The sequence below is a fragment of the Cyprinodon tularosa genome, unplaced genomic scaffold, assembly GCF_016077235.1.
Source record: "Cyprinodon tularosa strain WSP-4 unplaced genomic scaffold, ASM1607723v1 ctg695, whole genome shotgun sequence".
Classification (NCBI taxonomy): domain Eukaryota; kingdom Metazoa; phylum Chordata; class Actinopteri; order Cyprinodontiformes; family Cyprinodontidae; genus Cyprinodon; species Cyprinodon tularosa.
In genome coordinates this window covers 1-18,999 of record NW_024039446.1, presented here as the reverse complement: position 1 = coordinate 18,999, position 18,999 = coordinate 1, and the positions used below count along the sequence as shown (strand labels likewise).

At 36.9% G+C, this 18,999-nt stretch overlaps 1 protein-coding gene across 2 annotated transcripts in view; it reads right to left on the bottom strand.

Annotated features, from left to right (window-relative positions):
* The window catches only part of LOC119771921 (insulin-like growth factor 2 mRNA-binding protein 2), a 33,041-nt gene extending 15,454 nt beyond the window's left edge, over positions 1-17,587 (bottom strand). For both annotated transcript variants that reach the window (XM_038268163.1, XM_038268162.1), the window contains exons 1-7: positions 17,529-17,587; positions 14,774-14,825; positions 11,309-11,372; positions 9,591-9,881; positions 9,372-9,506; positions 4,645-4,767; positions 1,578-1,713 (exon numbers count right to left, since the gene is read on the bottom strand). In XM_038268163.1, the coding sequence (XP_038124091.1) occupies positions 1,578-1,713; positions 4,645-4,767; positions 9,372-9,506; positions 9,591-9,820 (624 nt within the window). In that variant the 5' untranslated portion in view covers positions 9,821-9,881; positions 11,309-11,372; positions 14,774-14,825; positions 17,529-17,587. The remainder of the gene's footprint in view (positions 1-1,577; positions 1,714-4,644; positions 4,768-9,371; positions 9,507-9,590; positions 9,882-11,308; positions 11,373-14,773; positions 14,826-17,528) is intronic.
* Positions 17,588-18,999: the final 1,412 nt, after the last annotated feature.

The following is an 18,999-nucleotide window of genomic DNA, read 5'->3' as shown; positions in this document are numbered from 1 at the left end:
GTCACAGAGTGAAAGAAACAACTTTTGTTTTTGTTACAACATAACCTTAGAGCATTAATGCTGATACAGGCAATTGCATTTTTTTACTTTTTAAAATTAACTCAATTACCTTTTTACTTTATTTTTGAACTGTTCAATTAGCTTTTTATCTTTTTTTTTCTCAACTTCTTACAAATTGAATTTACTGTAGGTAATATATCATCAAGGACTCATTTAATTGGTCAAATGCCAAATTAACATGTACAGACATGTAGCAGCATCTTTGCTTAATGGCTAGATAAAAGTCTTATGCTTTTAGAACTCACTGAGGGCTGGGGGGGGGACTCCATTCATAAGGGGTATGCAAGTAATCAAAAATGGCAATTTACCCTATAAATGGTTAAAGGTGCAGTAGAGGAGCATGTCATCGAAGATCAAATGGCACCAGTTTACTTTTGTACGAAAGGACACAACTTTTTCCTCTCTATTTAATATTAAATCAAACCTTTGCTGTTTCGGTAGGAGATTATTTTTTTTCATTGCTAAATATAAAACAATTGTTATACGTTAAAGTTGTCTTCAAATTAAAATGTTACTAATTTATTTAAGTTATCTTAAAAAAAACCTAGATAGCAACCTTCTGAAAGGCTAATTGGCACAAAGCAGCCATTTCTCTCAATTCTACCATCTGGAAATTGGACCCAATACTGAGATGGATGGATGGATGGATGGATGGATGGATGGATGGATGGATGGATGGATGGATGGATGGATGGATGGATGGATGGATGGATGGATCCTCCAGTTTTCTCTGTCGTCTTTCCTTTCTGAATACTCCGCTGGATCTTATTTGTAATAGTCAAAGGTAACCGCTAGGTGGCACTCCCCACACACAGCTCAACCTGTCAGCTGCCACGGCAACTAAAGCAAGCCAGAGCCATTCAGCTGCATGCTGAGTGAAACTTCCTCATAATAATTTAAAGAGTAAAGCAAACATGGTAACAGAGAAGCAGTTGGACTAACGGACCTCATATATTAGCCTAAAGATCTCCAGTGCCTCTCCTTGGCTTTGGAGCCGTTGGTCATAATGAGCATCATTGATGTCCATCCATTCCCATCAGCCCGGAAACAGAGAGGATGCAGTGCGTGACATCCCCGCTGCTTCTCTTCGTCTGAGGCTTGACCTCAGCGGCTGCTGATGTCACAGGCCGGTGTGAAAGAGGAGCCGGGTTGAGATAGCGGCCTGCAGATATCGGATGGATGCTGGGAAACGCGGTGTGTTACAACAGGAACACAGACACACACAGCAGGGAAGGGAGTGTGAGTCAGAGACACGGAGACAAGCTGCGCTCAAATACTCAACACGCTTAATGAGCTATTCAGCGATCGTTTACTGTTATCTGTTTACAGAGCAGGCCTTACTAATGCTGGCGGTAACGCACAACAGGGGAAGCTAATATCATCCTGTGGTCAAACCCCCCCCGATCTCCTTCACCTCTCACCTGTCAGTCTGTGTGAGTCATCCGACAGTCATAATCACCACAAGGGCAACACAGAAACAGCACAAAGGGGCTGCAAATGGTAAGTGTTGGGCTTACGTTTATAGCAGCAAGATCGTTCTCGTAGGCTTCCCTCAGCTTATTCATGATCTCCACCTCGGCTTTACAACAAGCCTCCAAGCTTCCCTTCACTGTGATGGTCCTCTCAGGGTTGTAAATAGTTAAGTCTTGTAACCTGAAACGGAGAGGGCACACACAATCAATAGGAAGAATACAGAAATACTCTAAATAGCTCCAGGGTTCCTGATTGTATGTGTACAGTTCCTCAAAACTCAGATATTTAAAGAGATTTCCTTTAAAATACAATTGGAATCAACTCAATTAAGGCTACATGTTAAGGTGGGGTGTTTTTGTAGACATTTAAATGATATTAGTGACTAAAACAGTGACTTGCAAAAGCACCCATGCAGTTTTTGCCTTTTTGTAACATGACAACCACAGACTGGATGTAATCCACGGATATTTTATGTGTCAGACCAACACAGTGATATTAATGGTTGCAAGGTAGGATATTAAAATTAAAAAATACATGGTTTTCAATTACTTTTATAAACAGAAATTTAGAATTTGATGTGCACTTGTACTTATACCCTTTAACTTTGACACAGCTAAAAAAAAAAAAAAAGAATACAATTGCTTGCTAAATCAACCTCATTAATAAGTGTGACCCATGTGTCATTTAACCTCAGTTTGAATGCATAAATGTGAGGGTCTCAGGGGTTTGCAAGAGAACATTCAGCATCATGGAGAATGAGTTTGGATTTTCAATATCTGGGAGTCAAACATCCCACTGATAGGACAGTTTAACACAAAAATGCAAGGAGGAGCTGCAGGGAATAACAGCTCCGGTGGGGGAATAAAACCTGAAGTAATTCGAGGAATGCACTGCACAAATTAAAAAAATTAAGAAGGATTAAAATGTATGTCTAACAAAAAAATTAAACAACAGTCCAACCCCACATTCAAGCATAGCGGTGGCAGCTTTATGCTGCAGCGAAGCATTAAGAAAATCTGACATCTGCAGACATTTTTTATCCAGTCAGATTGAACTGTTTTGCAAAGAAGACTGGTCAAAAAAATCCTTGTAAGTCCTGAATGGATTTAGACAGTTTATTTTATTTTATTTTTTTTTTGTGTTTTTTAAGCTGGTATTATTTTTCCTCCACTTTACAGACATTCAGCTGACTAGCTCAAGTGGTAAGTCCCCCATCATGGGTGAGTTCAAGCCCCACTCCCACAGACTGCCACTCTGGCTTGCTGAGCAAAGACCCTTAACTCCACACTGCTACCCGGGCGCCGAACAATGGCAGCCCACTGCTCCCAAGGGGATGGGTTAAATGCAGAGAGTTCATTGCTCTGTACTTGTGACAGTGTTATGACAATAAAAGTTGGGGGGAAAAAAAATTCACCACTCTGGGATATTTATCAGATGATAAAATGTGTTAAAGTTCATTATTGTCTACTGATAAAACATAAAAAGGTTAACTATTTTAGTAAGGACCCTTGCCAGACCCATTTAGACCTCGTTGTTTGTACGAATGCTGTCCCTACAATTAAGCTGGCACTTATGCAGTTTGCAGGACACAAGACATAACTGAGATAAAATAAGTGACATAGCAGGATATTTTTTTGATATTGAAGACATTTCCCTGTCCCTTCTCAGGAGTGTAGGATGAATAGAGCAACCTTTCTGGAAAACATTGTGCGAAACGAGTGAAGCCAGGTCAGCCTGAGAACTGCAGCACAGCCGCACGCTGCTTAAAGACGAAATACCTCATAAAAGAGGTTAGAGCAATGAAAACTTTCACTCATTCGACAAAATCAATGCTCACTTTGACAGACGCCTTTATAGCACAAACACAGACCATTCAACTGTCAATAAAATGTGAGTCTTTGCACAATTTGAAATCAATAACTAAAGTTCTCTCCCTACAAAACAATTCACCTGGGTATAACCCTGCAGTTTATACTTTTCTATCCATTTTTCTTCAGTACAACAGAGGATATTTCACCAGTTTGCTGGTTTCTCTAAACAGAAAAAAAAATCCGGTTGAGCAAGCTCTGCCGAATGGGATGTAATCTCCTCCTCACTGACATCATGTCCTGGAGTCTTAATCATCTCCACATAGTTTCACTTTCAGCAGCTCAGTTACAGTAGGTGAAACTAAAAAGATGAACGTACAGGAAGGAGGGTGTGGCTGCATGAAGCAGAACATACTGTAACAAAGCAGTAATAGAGCAGTCTAAATATTGTTACGCATAAGCATTGGGAATATATCTGCTGCTGTTTTGCTAAGTGATTGCGGTTAAGCCAAGTAGGATGGGAGCCTCACTTTTAAATGGGGAGCTTGGATGTCTGATGCAAATTGTGTACATCGTATAACCAGGTTAAGAGTGGGCGATATTCACCGTCATTCCACTGATACAGAGAGTGACTGGGCCTCAAATCTACAGGTAGATTTCTTTAGATCTTCACACACCTGGATGAGCAGAAACAGGCCTGGGTCCCTGCTGCTTATCGATCAGGTCTGAATCCAGCATAGATTTTATACTATGAACAGTATGGATGTTTTCCACTGGAAAGGCCTCATCATGCAAAGTGTTTGCAGATGGAGCGATGATGCAAGACTTTCACAATGGTTCATACAGCCTCAGTTACTTTATTCTTCCAGTCTGTGGTTGAATGCATATACATTTATCTCCTCAGCTGACTGATACTAATATTTACCAATTAGGGTGGAGGAAAACTGGAAAATGAATGTTGATATTCTGATATTACTTGTTCTGGACCAAAGGTAGGGGGTGGTAAATAACGAGCTGGTTCATCTGATCAATGGGAACAATAACATTGTTATTATAGAGTCTGGAAAAGTTTTGAAAAGTCTGGAAAGGTTTGGGATATGGCTGGAATATTTTCCAGGCCTGATTAAGTATGGAAAATGTGATTGTTTTTGGATTGTTTTATTTAAAAAAAATATTTTAATGAGCAAAAACAATGGCTGAACCCTTTGTTTCTATTTTTTTAATCATTAAACTAAATCCTATGTAGTTGTTCCATCATTTAGAAAGCTACGCCCCTTATGTAAATGACTGATGACAAACTTACGAGGAGATGGTTATCTTGGTCCCTGTCTCCTCCTCGATCTTCTTCAGGTTGCGGCCCTCCTTCCCAATCAGCCGACCCACCAGGCTGTTATGGGCAAGGATTTTCAGAGGGATTTCCTCCGTCCTAAAGACACGCAGAAACATAAAAAATTTAGATGGGATGACAGAAGACTGACTCCACTGAGTGTCGCTCTCACCTCACTTAGGGTGTAAGGAATGTCGTTGGAATGACAGGGATGAGCTGGAATGCGGACAGCTGCCTCATAGCAAATGCTTCTCTAAGCACAAGACTTTGATACGGAAGCTAAATGATTTATCTCTTTATGTTGATAGATACATAGGTTGCAAACAAGTTTCTGCAAAACAACAGTAATACAATTTGTTTTTTATTGAAACTACTGTGCTAGGAGGAAATATCAGTTTTTTTTTCTAAATATTATAAAAAATAGAACTAGAGATGAGAATTTTATCCGTTTAACATCCACTCTTTTAAATGATTATGTAGTTTTATTTGGTGTACAGTATACCTATGGACCACAAATGTTTCTGTAAAATAGATCTGTTATTCATTGTAGACCTAAAAAAGTCTTAGATGTATTAAAAAGTGTATTAATGTATTAAAAAGTTAAAGAGTGTTTTTTTATCTACTAGATTAGAAATAAGCTTGTTTCCCATTAATAATGCAGGTTGAGTAAACGGATATATATAGTTAAAGCAATACATTTGATTGATGGGAAACGGCTTCTTTGTATCGTACTTAAGATCTATTGAAATAGGTTAAAATTTATTATCTCCATTTAGAAGTTGTGGATAAATAAAAATCTAAATAAGGATAAAAAATATATAAAAAGAAAGTTTTTATGTGCATTGTAGTTGTGCAGCTGTTCAGGATTGCACAGAATCATTACCCTGGTAGCAAATGGCCCCAAGGCCACATTCAGCCCACGTCAGCTAAAGCTAGGGGGGGGGAGCCAAGAGTCTCACCTTGCATAAGAAACCAGAGCTTTTAGTACATATAGACCAGAAAAAAACACTTTTATATCATATAGATGCAGAGAAGTAGCTGGAAGTACTGTTTTCTTCACTTGGTTTTTGTTTTGATTTGATTCTTGTAAGATTTCCTTTGGGTTCAAAAGTTTAGAACAAACAAGATCCATTGGAAGATAGTTCAGCTGGGATAATGATTCTGCACTTTGCCTAAAAATGCTTTTGCTTCTGCAGATGAATTGATGAATTGATATAAGACCCTGCAGATTTTACATCATATAAACCATTCAATACTCTTTAATCATGAGTCGAAATTGGTTGTTTTATGTACTTATTCATGACATGAGGAGAAACAAAACAAAAATTGCATGCTAAAAAGAGACTACTTCCAAATCCAAACTAAAGAAAGAACATCAATGTTAGAAAGAAAAATAATACCCAGAATTCGATGATTCATGTTTGTCTAAAAGCTTTCCGAGGATAGTGGTTCTACAAGACGTATTAAGGTGCATAATAGATTTTCTGTGTTGTGTATGTTGAAAGTAATGTAAGGTGAGTCACATTTTCTGTTGGCTTGATACAGATAAGATTGACTTACAAATAATGTTTACCTATTGTGCATTAATATGTTTAAAGTCAAAGACATATTTGACTAAATGATGCAACCATATAAAAAGATAGCAAAAGTCGGGGCTGAAGTAATATTTAAAGCTGTTTGATTTACAACATCTGCCTCTGTGGGCCTGTTGGGAGCAGATGGTACGATTATGATCATTTACTGGAAGAAGAAAAACTCCTGCATTATCTACATTACTGCTTTGTGTGGCAATTACAGGGTGTGAATCTATATCAGGGGATGTGGTGGGGTGTGGTGGAGGCTGGCCAGATGCTGGGGGTTTCTTCAGGGCTGGACCTGAAGTGTGTTTTTAGGGGCTGCAATCTGTAAATACAGATCTGTGTTGCATAGTGTCTTTAGTTAGGGGTGTATTGAGAGGGTACGGCAAATGTGTGGGTCTTGTGGTTTGAGTTTCAGTGGGTTCAGGCTGAGTGGAGTGACAGGGTGGAGGGCGGCACTGGCAACCGGTTTTATTACTGCAGGTGTGGCACTAGGCGAGGCAGCGCGGTGTCGCTTTGTTGACACATCTTGAAGCTGTGGGCGTTATTGTCATTTTTGAAGGAAGAATTAGTGCTTGACTGATTGAGGTAGATTACACCAACTGAAACACTAACACTCCTTTACTTTCATTTTACATAGAATAATAACAAAACTGTCTTAAAGCAATCTTTTATAATTACCAAAAATATATATTATTCTATTGAAAACATGTAGAAATACATAAAGGTAACAAAAGGTTGTAAAAAAAATGTTCATAGATATATTTTCAAAATAGGAGTTGTTTTTTCTTTTTTTCTCACACACTATATTTCAAGGCGACTATGAATCATTTAAGCCTTGGGTAAATGCATAGAAGGCGAAGCAAGGCAAGTTTTTTATATAGCAAATTTCAGTTGCCAACAATATGAAACTGCTGTAAATGAGAAACAAAACAAAAAAATAAACATATATATATGTCAGTGGCATAGAGGCAAGACAAATATTTAAATAAAATAAAAGTGACAAAATAAAATAAGAGGAATATATATATATAAAGAAGATACATGATTGAAAAAAGTAAGATAAAATTATTAAAAGACTAAAACTCTCTAAAAACAGAAAAAGCACTGAAACCCACTGTTGCTGCCAATTGAGATTAAAATATATATATATATTTTTGGGAGGCTTTGATTGTGCTGTCTAAACATTATTCAATTAAATCTGTTATCTAGCGTAGCGTATGTGAGTAATTATTTTGTGACTAATAATCTTACTGTTCATTTTATACAATAAACATTAATAATTAAAATGATTTAATTAGAATAGAATAGAAAATCCATTCCTTGTCCCACCAGAATGTCCCCATTGTGGGTCAATAAAGGGATTTATTTTAATTCTTAATTTTTATCTTTCAATCTGTTACCTTCAAATATCAGTTTTAGCATTTTTTTTCTCCTATTAAGCAGCTGCATTGCACTTTCCTCTTTGTATTTTCCTCTTGTTTTGCTCATGTGCAGCACTCTTAATTGTCTTTTTACTATAATGTAACATAAACTTGCTTGTCTTTTATCTTGATAATTATTTATCACCATGTATTTAAATCTCTGTAACTTCTTTACATCTTAGCAAGTATTTCATAATTCATGATTTCCCACTTATAGTTCATCTTATCATGTATTTTCTAAAAGGATGCATATGGGCAGAACGGACGGTTTATTTTTCCCACCTAAAAACAATGAAATTAACATTTCATTGTTTCCATGGAAGCCAAATGATTGAAACATCAAATCAAAAAAGGAAAAGAATGAAAGGCTGGACACTTGGTGTATTGATAGGATGAGACTGAAATATAGAAGAAACATTTTGCGATATCGATTTGTGTGCATTTATTTGCAGATGTTTTGGGAAGAAAAAATGATGTCGAATTACATTTATAGTTACAGAGTGGGTCATTCCCCCCCTCATTAAACAACTGAAAATTCTTTCCATTTGGCTGTCTCTATGGAAACAGGAATGTGGTCAATTCACGTGGTGGTAACATCGGTTAATAACATAAACTGAATTAATCTGGGATATTATTTAAAGGATTTAGGAAGTGTAACAGCTTAATGTGTAATATAGATGCTATTGTTACTGACCAACAGGTGAATGATTTGTCAGAAAAACTAAATAAAACATAGATATTATTATTATTGTGTGCCAGCACAAATTAGTAGATTAATTTAGTAGAATATTAACTTTGAATTATGGTTTGAAGCTTCTAATGAACAAGCATGAAAAAAATAAATGAAAAATAGATGTGCATAAAGTGTTAGCAACACATGAAATAAACTTTTTAAGTTTGGATTCAGGAAAATTAGACATCTAAAATGAATCTTAAAACAATGAGTGCAGTGATCAATAAAGCCACAGAAATATAAATATGACATAACAGTGAAGCTGTGATACCATCACAGATACGCGAGACCTAAACAGCCACTGCCTAGAACAATAATAATATATTTATTATAAGTTATAACTATAAAGGCAGAATGCAACTCCAGTCCCTTTAGTTGTTTTGCTTTAAGTTTTTTTTTTTAAATCTATATATGGCAGCTTATACCTAAATGACCTGCAAAAACCCAAAACTTCATCCGAAAACCAGAGCAAGACAGTTCTAACATATAAAATTAGATGCATTTAAATGTGCTTCCTTCAAATGCTTCTATCCTTCTCCCAAATGAAAAAAAAAACAAATGTAATAAAAAAAAAAATAAATAAAACTAGCATTCTCTAAAACGTTTACATGCTCACACATAAAAGCGGACAAATGCTAAAAATAAAGGTTGCTGTTTACACCAAGAAGCTCAAAGAGCCGTAAAAAGGTGCAGCTTCCTGTAAAAAGTGTCAAACCCAATTAGATTTCTTGGACACTAAGCTGAGATCACGTGCTCGCTAGGTGGCAATGCTTACTGTGTTAGTGGTCCAGGCCAGAAAGGAGAGCACAATGAGATTAAAAAGTCTGCAGGCTTACGTTAAAGGATGGGATTACAGCCCTGCAGACATGATGCTTAATCTCCATGTTGGGTTGCATATGCGTTCAACCTGCTGACAGGTATATAGCTTTATGGCAAGTCGCTACATGTGCTTGTTTTTTACAGGCTTACGTCTTGGTCTCGTTCGCCTCCTTGTGCATGATGTCCAGGATCATCTGGCAGGCAGAGGAGCACCCCTCGGGTGTTGAATGGATGGTGATGGGTTTTTCAGCTGCGCCTGCGTTTTCCTTCCGGTGGATGTCCACCCTGATAGAAAGATGCAGAGATTACACACATTTCAAATGATTTCAATTGACAACGTAAGCCTTTCAACTGATTTCAAAATCTTACTTGGACTGGGTTTGTTTGGTGACATTCTTGATGGTCAGGCCCTCTTTGCCAATGATGGCTCCCACAAACTGAGTAGGCACAAGCATCCGCAGGGGGAAGTCCGGCTGTCTGAGACGGGGCGACCCAAAGCCTCCCGACGGTCCAGGCTGAGGGGTGCCCTGGTCCCGGGAGGATCGCCCTCCACGCCGCGTTCGTGGAGCCTGGACAGGCGAGGCAGCATCCATGTCCATGATGTACGACACCTTTAGGGAGTAGTCGTCAAACTGGTGTCCTGTCAGCTTCTCGATGGCACTGAGGAGATGCAGAGAAGGAGACTAAGTAAGAGCCGGAAACAGAGAGGAAACACTCAAATGTTATTACAGTTTAAAGTAATTTGGAAAACTAACAACATTTGTAATTTTAAGGTATTCTACTTAAAAAAAGAAAAAAAATACAATTGTATAAAGTGTAACTAAATAATGAGTAATATAAACTAAGCATTTATTACTGATATGATCATGGCATGCAGCTAACACAAACTTGAAGTTTAGCTGTTCAAAATAAAAACCTACCTACACACATTTAGACACTGAAATAATTCCACTTAATTTTCCTGCAATCTGCCCATGCTTTGAAATCAAAATACGATTTGAACTTTATAATAATAAATAGATATAAACACTAATATAGGCAAAAGCAACCCATGATCTCTCATCACATTTTGTGATAGATTAGAAAAATGTTGAAAGCTTTCTGTTTAGAAAGCTTAAAGAAACTTCTTCTTGTGGAAAATATGCATACAGTTGCACAGAGGTCTTAGAGAGACTGTTTTTACAAATTATGCTAAGGTATTTAAATCACAACTTATTCCAGTCACTCCAAAAAAATATAGTTTGTACCTCTGTGCACATTCTGAATGACAACGCTTAAAATAGAAAATAAACAATAATTAACTAAAGTGATTTCTGTAGACTTACTGAATTTAAGTTAATATTACGCATAAAAACACCTAAGAAATGTTGTTCTCATTATATATTATAATACATACATCAAAATTATGTGACTATTTTCATTTCAGTCATTTTTTATTTTGTTTTAACAGTTTTTTAAGGGAAAATTATTTTTCTACTTTGAATATTGTGGGTTGGTGGATGCATGTATGAATGTATGTATGTATGTATGTATGTATGTATGTATGTATGTATGTATGTATGTATGTATGTATGTATGTATGTATGTATGTATGTATGTATGTATGTATGTATGTATGTATGTATGTATGTATGTATGTATGTATGTATGTATGGATGTATGTATGTATGGATGATGGATGTATGATGGATGGATGGATGGATGGATGGATGGATGGACGGATGGATTGATATGCCAACTATCCATCAACTTCCCATTGGGAAAGGTCTGCTCTGACGTAGGAAATGACTGGATCTGTTCATTCGCCACAGTCAAACAAAAATGTTCACATTTTTTTAAGATCTGGATACATTCTGCTAGCTTGATCTCATTTGATCTGTTAAGCTTGATTTTTAGTCGTGAAATGGAAACAAAGTCTGTTAGCAATAATTTATACTATTTATAAAGACTGTGAAAAATGTAGTGTGTCCCCAGCTTTTGTTGACAGGTTAGACACAAGAAGTGTTTCTATAAGTTGTGTCTTGTGTCTGTACATCAGTGTTACACATGGTGCTTGGCTCATATAGTACATTATTCGAGCTCCTTACACTTTAGCTTCCTCCTTAGTTGCGTATGTAACATTCACCACTGCTGTTTCTGTGTCAGTGTTCACTGTGGGACAAGACAAGAAAAGAGAGAGAGGAAAAAACATGAGATACAATAAACAAAGGAGTACACATGCACATATCAGGCCTTTGTTGTTTCTGTAGGTGAGTCGGACACGCGTCCAGGTTCCCGTGGCGACCCAGAAAGCTGCTTGTCTGTGTGAATCCATTACAGCCATCACCATGCTGGCTTCTCTCCAAACCCTGCTGCTTCCACTACAGAACGAAGCTGCTTAACACAAAGGCCTCGCTGTCACTTTCACCAAAACGGATCTGAGTCCAACATAACAGCCTGAACAAAGCAAATAATGGCCGATTAAAGCAAATGAAGAGCACAATAGAGACACACCTTGGTGTACATAGGTGGTCGAGCATTTGTCTGTAAAGACGGAGCAGCACAGAGTGAATCTCACTGAGATAACGCAAGGTCTGATGCAGAGAGAGGCACTAATTAGAGAATCCCTTACATGCAGCGACAAACAACACCATCACCTTAATCAGGTGATCAGTCTGGGTGATGAGCTGATTATGAAAATTGCTTCAAGAGGGACAAAAATCTGAGTTTAAAGCTTAACTATTAAATCTGCAGCTAAAATATGTGATAGCCCCTGGTATATTGGGCATCTATTAATTTAAAATAGGCTCTGTCAAAGTTTCCCACACTTATTTTACTTCTTATTTAAAGTAAGGCTTGCCTTCGGCTGTTTTCTTTTCTTGAGCAGCCCTAAAACCCAATCATTCAATAATATTCTGCAGTTCTCATATAAAATAAAGACAACTTGGTCAAAACAAAAAATATAATAAAGCAACAGTAAAGCACCTTCCTATATTGACCACATGGCTGAAATTAAATTCATCTTGTAGTAACAGAAGCTTAATCTTCTGTTACTAAATCCAGCTCTTAAGTGGACTAATTTAAACAGTTTAAATTAATTCCAAATAAGAAAAAAAATTAGTGGCACTGCTAAAAGTTTATTTAAATACAAGGAAGCTGAAACTATTCATACTTTAAAGTTTTAGGTTGGTCATAGTCTAGCATTGGAACTTTTATTAAAGCATCATAGACTTAGTTTCCGCTGAACAATATGATCTATATATCTTAGCCAGTCTCGGAGAAAGGAAAGACAAGAGAACAAAGAGTTTTCAAAGCTATTTCTATATGCATCATATTTGCTTCCATATTTGCTTAATTGACAATACAGGAAATTTTTTTCAAAAAATGGTTCTTTTTTTCATGAATTTATTAAAATCTACAATACGTTATAAAATTGTACTATCCTTTATATAATTGCTTTATATAATTCCGACAGTTTACAAAATAAATCCTCTAAGGCAGACAACAGATAAATACATCTCTTGAATTGGAATCCAGTTTTTTACTTTACCGCTGGATCTGAATAATATAATTAATAAATTTCAAACCATAAAAGACAAAAATGCATGCAGAGCAGGTACAGGAGGTCTGTCTTGATTTTCATAATTAGGGAAAAGGGCTACAAGACAACAGCTAATAATCTAAACCTGCAAGCATGTATTTATTTTCTACATTTAGTTTCCCTTTGGGATTAATAACGGATTTTAAAAATGCATTTGAATTGAATTAAAATCAAAGCAATAATCTAACTGTTCAGATAACCTGAACTCAAGGATGGTAAAGAAATCTGAAGCTGTCTTGAAACCACCTTTCTAATCGAGAAATGTTTTTTTCCTATCCCAGCAAAACAAATCACCATTGGTATTTTTTTAAATTAACTAAAAAATTCACAGTTTTCTGTGTTTTTTTTCTTTTTTTTCTTTCCTGACCTTTGCAATAGAGGGCAAAAAAAAACAGTTTAAAACTTATGTGTTCAATTGTCAGCAATGTGCTGAAACAAAACTGGTTCTTCACCTGAATTTAGCAGACTTATTATTCCTGAACATATACTACATCTAAAACAGTAAATAGAACAAAAGTAAAATAGTGGAATAAAAATAGTGGAAATAGTGGAATAAAAGTCCATCCACCTTCAAAAACTCTTAAGAATTATTGATTTGATCATATTAAAAGATAAAAAGAGTCTTACGAAGTCTGTATGCGATAAACAATCAGGGATGATTGAAAGCTCTTGAGTAGTGCAGCACTTTAAAACATTTTTAAAATATTTTGTTATGTTGTGAGGTAACAATAATCTGTCTTTTGTAACATTAGAGTTTTTTTCTTTTTTTAGAAATGCACCTGCCGAATTTTCAGCTTGACCAGAACCAACCAGCGCCAAAACAAATCCAACCAGCCAATATTCTGATTAGTAAAAACAACAGCTACCAGGTCATGCTGACAAATCCCCTCAGTGCTTAAATGATCCCCTCAAACAGACGTAATTGTAAGGCCAATTACCAAAGCACATGAAAATAAGGACAGCAAAGAGCCAACATCATAAAAGGGGGGAACATTGTGAGTTGGTCAAATTTGACTCTGGATAGGTTAAATGCCCACCTGAGAGAGAGAGAGGAAACAAAGACAGAGCTTGGCACTAAGCTTGCTCTCACAGCCAGCTCTGTCCCGCTACTACGCACATATGGGACTGTTCCAGAAAACTGTAACCAGAGTGCAGGAACTGAAGCAGGAAGAAGTGGCATTATGCAGGAAAAATGGAACAATAAGAAGACGAGGTGGCTCAGACGGGTTATTCATAGTAACCGGTGATGTCTGAAGTGCCAAACAGAGGAGGAAATTCCCTTGGTGTCGTGTAGAGATTGGAGCAAACTGTTTTCAAAACTTTAAGCGTAAAATAATTTCTCTGCTGGGTTGCCTTTTAGCACCTGTCATCACAACAGTGGGCGGCAGCTCATCTTGGCTGTTTGAAAACAGAGAATCCTTCAGCAAATATGTGCCAAGATTTTTTTTTTTTCCAAGCTTGCATTTTTTTGTGTCTACCCCCCCACCCCCATCTCATGTCTGCTCATGGATCTATGTACAGAGAGAAAAATTATCAACACACAACATCAGAGTTCAGAAGCTTCACCACAGGCGCCTCCTGTGCCACAACGCCGCATCCCAAAACTCAAAGACACAGGCGCATTATTCCGGGATTTCCGCCTCGTCTGCCCACTTCAATCCGTACACTGAGTCTAACAGGCCCAGGGGGGCAGACCTTTCTTATTTAGAGCCTCACACTATCCTGGCTCTGGGTCAAACTCTAACACACAGAGACAGACAAGATGATAAAGACTGATTTATATGCAGAAACAGCATGTTTAGATAATGGATGTGTGGTAATGATAATGAGGAAGCGGAGTCACACAGGGGGTCGTGACTCACTGGGAGGTCTGGGTGTTTGAAGTTTTGCTAAAAAGACACACATGTATCAAACAGTTGGAGAAGGATGAACTAAATATGACATGTGAGGATCTAGGAGGAGGGTTCTGTACCTTGTTCCACGTTCTCTACAGTACCATACTGAGCAAGAAGGCCATCCAAAACCTAAGGAGAGACACCAAAGTTCAGGTCAGAGACATAAATACAAACCTGAAACAGAACAGACTTATGTTGCAGCACAAGTTGATTTAGAGCAACTTTCAAAGGAAACTAAGAGTAAAACTAGAGATGCGAGCTATATAACGCATACCCTCCTGCACCATATTAAGGGTGCCACAAATGCTTTAGGCTTTAAAGTGTATTAGGGATCTGTAAAACAACCTTTATAATAGTCAAATTTTTAAAGAGCTTTTATTTTGAAAAGTATCTCTGAACCTTATTCTCCAGTTAAACTTTACAATAACCATTATTTTAAATGTTAAAAAGATTTACCATTGTTTAATTAATTTATAAACTACATCTAAACCATTTATAAAAGTTAAATAGATTATCTATTAAGGTATTAAGCCTACTGATTTTAGGATAAGTTCAACATGACAGATAAAGTTAAATTAAAAATAAAGGCTAGATTCACGTCATTGGTCCACTGATGTTAGCGTTAAGGCTAAACTAACATGGCAGCGTAAAATGATCTATTTATCTTCTATAAATGGTTTAAATGCAGTTTCCTAATGATGGCCAAACATTAATAACCTATTTGTTAATTATTAATAAATTATCTCTTTAACATTGATACATTATGTCAATGATTGCTTTGGCAAATTGTCACCCCAATTTCTCATAATTAATATGCAGTCACTTATTCAGTACCAACAGCATGTTAATTTACTCTGATTACTCTCATTTAAGCTTATCAAACTGCTAAGTACAGCCAAAGGTGAAGGCCAACTTTGCCCAGTTTTCAGGTTAACAAGTGAAAACAAAAATGAAATAATTAAACATTAACTTAATTAGCAAATGAATCCAGTCCTGGTGCTGTTTTAGCCATTTCAAGCTACAAAAATTTTAATAATAAATTAGCATGGGATGATCCTATATTAATATCAGGTCACTGCTGCAACATTAGAGCATCCTTCATTTAAATCAATAGAAGGGGCTCATGTGGTGGTATATATGTTATTTCTAAGTTATGCTGCACTGGCAGCACAAATAAGCTAGAAATGATGGTGCAGCTTATCTGCACAGAAATGCAGGAGCATTATTTACTTTGGGTAAAGTTTGTTTAAATACCATAAAAATGCAAAGTAGATGAAAAACTGTGGAATGAAGAGAGCCAACAGATTTATTTTTACTCTAATACGTCAAACCATCCCAAGATTGATTTTCAGGTTGGAAAAAAGTGTTTTTGCTAGTATCTGGTTCATGTGTTTATTTCAAGGCTATTCAAAAGTAGCTATTATGTAGTTTATTGTGGAGATTCATTTGGTTTTACTGTATTTTATTAATTTTTTTTTTTTGGGTAGGGGGTTGGGGGGTATAGTTTTCTCATCCAAAAATCTGGAGAAATTAAATTTAAGATTCCCAGTAACAGTTAAAACTCTATAGTTCTGTTTTGGTAGAAAAATCAGTGTTTAATAGTTTGTTATGCTATGAAAATGGGAAGAAATTAGGCCAAAATTATATCAGCAGGCCAGAGTTTTCAAAAGGCAGAAATCATAATTGGCACAGGAACATACAACCTGGGCCTTTGTATTTTACCTCAAAGCAAAAATTATTTTTTCATCATTTAGAGGTGTACCCATAAAAACAGGGGGCTGAAAGAATGGCTCTTATTATTTTTCTGGGGCTTAATAGAATGAAACATTTTGTTGACACTTGTGCTGATTATTCAGTTCACATCAGCTCCATACACTCTCAGTGTTCTGCAACTGCAAAACATATGAAATGTCTACAATGTTCAGTTTATTCTGTATTTTTGCATTAATCTATATATCAAATAATAAGAATGTAATTGATAACTTTGATTAGGTGAGCAATATGTTGAACATATGTCTAAATGCTCCATTGATAATTAAGATTAGATCGGTTTATGTTTAATCAAAAATTCGTTTAGAAAGAAAGTCATACAGAAGCAAATTTAAACCACTAAAGAACTAATTTAAGTCTGTATAGATGAACTATAATTCACACCGTAGTCTGCTGAAATAAGGTATATAAAGGTACTAAAGAGTTCTTTTGTCATTGCTTTTTCTTTTCTTTTTACAAATACAAAATTGAGCAACCATTTTTCACCTGCTTGGGAACACATTGTCATCTCTGAGCAGATATGCTGCAGCCAGATGAGAACGCAGATCTGATCAGAAATCCTGACCTGCATTTAACAGTTTTATTTTTCTAAAAACAAACTTTTAATAGAAGTAAATAATCATAACTACATCAATTTTGTCAACTATTAGCACAAAACATAAAGTTCTTTCAGCCCAACTTTTCTGTTTTAATGTAACTGCTAAAAACTGACTTGAAAGGATGCTACAGATGTTCGGGCCAGTTAAGTTATTATTCCCAATAAAGTGAGTTTCTCTGTAAGTTGCAAACTGCATGTAGATTTGAATGCAGAGAAATAGGAGTCTTGCAGGCATAGAGATGGAGAACAACAACATTCGGACCCCTACAAGGTTAAGGATGTCGACACAATGATGCAGGTTCATCCCAACAGTACTCACGTGCTCACAAACACTTAGGACCAGACTACAAAGGCCGGTGACTCATCGTTAGGAAATTGGTTTATGTGCCGCCTGTTGCTGTTCAACTGGGCATCACTGTCTCTCACACACATGCACACATAAACAGAGATAGAAAACAACTGACCTCCCACTGCAGATGAGGGGGAATGTTCCGGATCTGGATCTTCCGACTCCTGCAGAGATGAGAGACACAGGCGGAGTGGATTTAACGGACCTGAACCACAAACTCATACACACTTACAGTCATCTGTTTACAGTAAAGCCAGCTGCCAACTCTACTCTATTTATAGTTTAAGTATATACAAGCATGTCAATTTATCACATCAGCTGCTAAGGGGGAAAGCTAGAAATTTAGAATAAGAGCAAATTTTATAATAGACATAGATATAGATTACAGTTAGCTAGAAAAAGACGCGATGTTCATTGTCAACTACCAAGACCTGATCCAGATGTGCTGAGGGAAGCAGCTACCCAGCAGTTCCTTATTTTTAACAACATAATCTTAAATATACTGCAACAAAACCAGACATCAACTCTCTGAAGACACTGTCACGTATTATTAAGTTTGGAAATATCAGAGTTGTAAAGGGTTGGTCAGAGGAGGGACAAACTTTAATTGGTTAAAACCAGGGTGGTTGATGCCCCTCGAGAATATCTTTAGTTAAAAAAATGTTTTTCATTTTAAATATATCAACATGCTTTTTCAGCCTCTTTAATTCTGGTTTTTAAATATTGTCATTTTCCAACATATAGACCCAAATATGTAATTTGATACCATCTGAGAGAGGGGGCCAGACAGTATGCGACAGGAGGACCATAATGGACTTTTAATACAAAACATCAAATGTATTTTATTATGATAAATATTATGCAATAAGTTATACATTTAATCAAAGTAATTAGGGGGGCCACATGCCGAAGGCATGGCCCACCTATTACTATTGCACATATTTATTCCGCGTATTATTAGGGGGGCCACATGCCGAAGGCATGGCCCACCTATTACTATTGCACATATTTATTCCGCGTATTATTAGGGGGGCCACATGCCGAAGGCATGGCCCACCTATTACTATTGCACATATTTATTCCGCGTATTATTAGGGGAGCCACATGCCGAAGGCATGGCCCACCTATTACTATTGCACATATTTATTCCGCGTATTATTAGGGGGGCCACATGCCGAAGGCATGGCCCACCTATTACTATTGCACATATTTATTCCGCGTATTATTAGGGGGGCCACATGCCGAAGGCATGGCCCACCTATTACTATTGCACATATTTATTCCGCGTATTATTATTATAGCTTATAGTTCTCCTCGTCCCCTAAAAACTTCGGCGTGTAACTAGTCACGCACCATTCGTCGGATCGGGCCCAAAGTTGGCACACGCGTAGGGACCAATGGTGCGATGCATGCTTGTATAAAACTTTCTCATTAGTCCGAAGGTTTGCGAATTATTAGCGAAAACGTCGCAAAAAAAATCCCATAGGAAATGAATGGGGAGAGGGAAAAAAAGCATAAAAAACAGCACCTCACTGTGTCGGCATACATTCATGTAGAAAAACAGTTTAAAGCTCAGTTTGTAGATA